Source organism: Cyprinodon variegatus, unplaced genomic scaffold (genome assembly GCF_000732505.1).
Source record: "Cyprinodon variegatus isolate N-32 unplaced genomic scaffold, C_variegatus-1.0 Scaffold354, whole genome shotgun sequence".
Taxonomy (NCBI): domain Eukaryota; kingdom Metazoa; phylum Chordata; class Actinopteri; order Cyprinodontiformes; family Cyprinodontidae; genus Cyprinodon; species Cyprinodon variegatus.
This window is the reverse complement of record NW_015150807.1, coordinates 823,293-825,649: the sequence shown is the minus strand read 5'-3', so window position 1 is coordinate 825,649 and position 2,357 is coordinate 823,293. Positions and strand designations below refer to the sequence as shown.

Sequence of the window (2,357 nt, the reverse complement as noted above, 5' to 3'; positions counted from 1 at the left end):
GGTTCTGCTGGAGGTTTCTTTCTGATAAAATGGAATTCTTCTTCTCCACTACAAGCATGCTTAGTGTGAGGGATTGCATTTAAGTCAATTAATCGATGCAATCAACTGGCTTTACTTAGATAGAAAACTTTGAATCAATTTGACTGTATGATCTGGTGAACTGTCAAGTGCCTTGAGGTGACGTGTTGTGAATTGGCGCTATAGAAATAAACTGAATTGAATTTAATGTAATTTTTGTGGTCTCATAAAAAATTCCCTGTCCTTCAAGAAGTCTTGAAACCAGCCCAGTGCAATATCTTAAAAAAGGTTGACCCAATTTTCCATGCATTTTCCATAAAATTTACTAAAAAAAGCAGTGTTGAATTGTACTATTGTCCAATAATACCAGCTCTGCATTTCTTTTAAAGAGTTATTTTAATTCTCCATCAGAACCAACAGACAGGGGAAAAAATATATTGTAACAAGATGAAGTTATTTGACAAGTAACATATTAATTTAGTTTGGTTATTCAATTTCACTTAATAGTTACAACTTAATGTGAATATCAGACTTTGTAAATACATCAGTTGTATAAATAAGGTTGCATTAGACTGTATGTACTTCTTTTCGGCCCCCTAGTGTTTTAGCAGATCTAAGCAAAATCTTGGTTTATAAACATAAAAACTTTCTTTTGTCACACTTTAAATAAGGCTAAAAATCTTCAGGGTTTATTAAAAAGAGAGCAGCCAGAGGAAACTAATGCTTCTCCAGGAAGTCAGGAAGTTCCTTCTTTATTCTCATTTCTTTTTCCACTCATATCTACACCATCAAAAAGATCGAAATTCTTTTTTTTAACAATATAGATGCATCAGAAAACCTATAAAAAGAAATCAAAAGCAATTTTGAACCCATGAAAAAATCCTCCAGCATGAAGCATCAAAATGAGTGGACTTTCTTCACCATCTTTTTTTGGTCCAAATAACCTTTAACTGAGACTCACTTTGTAAAAATATGGTTTTCATATACTATTTTGATCCTTTTGAACAAAATGCTTCTTAAAGAGTAATAAAATAATTGGTTATTTGTCTGGTCTGGGTCTACAAAGATTCCTTTTCTTTGCTACTATAGGTTAATGTTGTGTAAATACAGTACATTTGTGTCACTGGTTTACATTCAGAAGTACAGTTTTACAAGCATTTCTTATTTTAGACATCTTCAGGCCATACATCAGCGGGTTAAAAAGAGGCTGTGCAGTTAGGAAGTAAAGCGAGAGGAAAATACGCAGAAAATTTGGCAGGAAGCTCATGTTGAATCTGCTCTGAGAGATCTCAAAGCTACCAGCGAAGGAAAAGTTCAAGATGGAGGCCAGGTGAGGTGTACAGGTGTTCAAGGCTTTCTGACGGGTTTGTTTGGATCCAGAGAAACACACAACAAGGATCTTGATGTAGGTGTAGAGAATCAGAAGCAACGAGACCAAGATAGTACTGAATGTAGCAGTGAGTCCATAAATGTTCGTGATGGCCCTTTCCGTACAGGCCAGTTTAACCATAGAATGAACATCACAGTACACTTTGTTTATCTGGTTCCCACACAGCTTCACCGGTAGCAGAGGCATCATTAAGGACATAATAACAAGTGGATACAACCAGGCTACAGCAATCAGTACGGCAATCTTTTTGGGTGTCATTTTGTTGTTGTACTGCAGAGGGTAACAGATAGCGAGGTAACGGTCATATGAGACAACTGCTAAGTTTAAAAATTCAACCGCCCCGTAAGAATGGACCATAAAAACCTGAAGGAAGCAGAGCGGAGCAGAAATAATGTGGAGATTTGAGAGGATCTGAACCAGCAAGAAGGGAAACAAGCCTGAGCTGCCATACAGTTCATTGACAAACAGGCTGCAGAGAAACATGTACATGGGTTCATGTAAGCTCCTGTTTGTACAGATCACAACAATGAGCAGGACGTTAGAGAAGACTATGAAGGCATACAAAATCAAGATGACAGTGAAATACAAATAGGTCAAACCCCAGGAGTTGATATAAGCAGTGAAAGAAAAAAAAAAAACCTGTGAAGAGTTAGTCATGCCGTTTCACATTCTCAACAGTCAGACATAAAGAAAGATTATGATTTTAGTTAAAGCTTTTTACCCAAAAGTAAAACATTGAATTTAACCACAGCCTCCAATCTACTGGCTGAACACATTGTAATAATACTGAGAGCATTTTCCCTCATACATTAATTATCAGGCTGAAGGTTTCAGCAAAAAGTAAATTAGAAAATGAGGCAACATCTCCTGATAAAGCTCACAGCCCACTGAAGATTAAATAATGTACAGAGAAAAAAAACAAAAACAGGTTCCTTCCTATGCTCTGTAT

General features: G+C 36.3%; 1 protein-coding gene across 1 annotated transcript; it reads right to left on the bottom strand.

Moving 5' to 3' along the window:
* Nucleotides 1-1,138: 1,138 nt before the first annotated feature.
* LOC107091834 (olfactory receptor 142-like) lies at nucleotides 1,139-2,232 on the bottom strand. The gene has a single exon (XM_015386001.1). The coding sequence runs from the start codon at nucleotides 2,063-2,065 to the stop codon at nucleotides 1,139-1,141; it is 927 nt and encodes a 308-aa protein (XP_015241487.1). The 5' UTR covers nucleotides 2,066-2,232.
* Nucleotides 2,233-2,357: the final 125 nt, after the last annotated feature.

Coding starts and splice junctions, on each gene's coding strand:
- LOC107091834 (XM_015386001.1), bottom strand. CDS start 2,065: ATGACTAACTCTTCACAGGTTTTTTTTTTTTCTTTCACTGCTTATATC.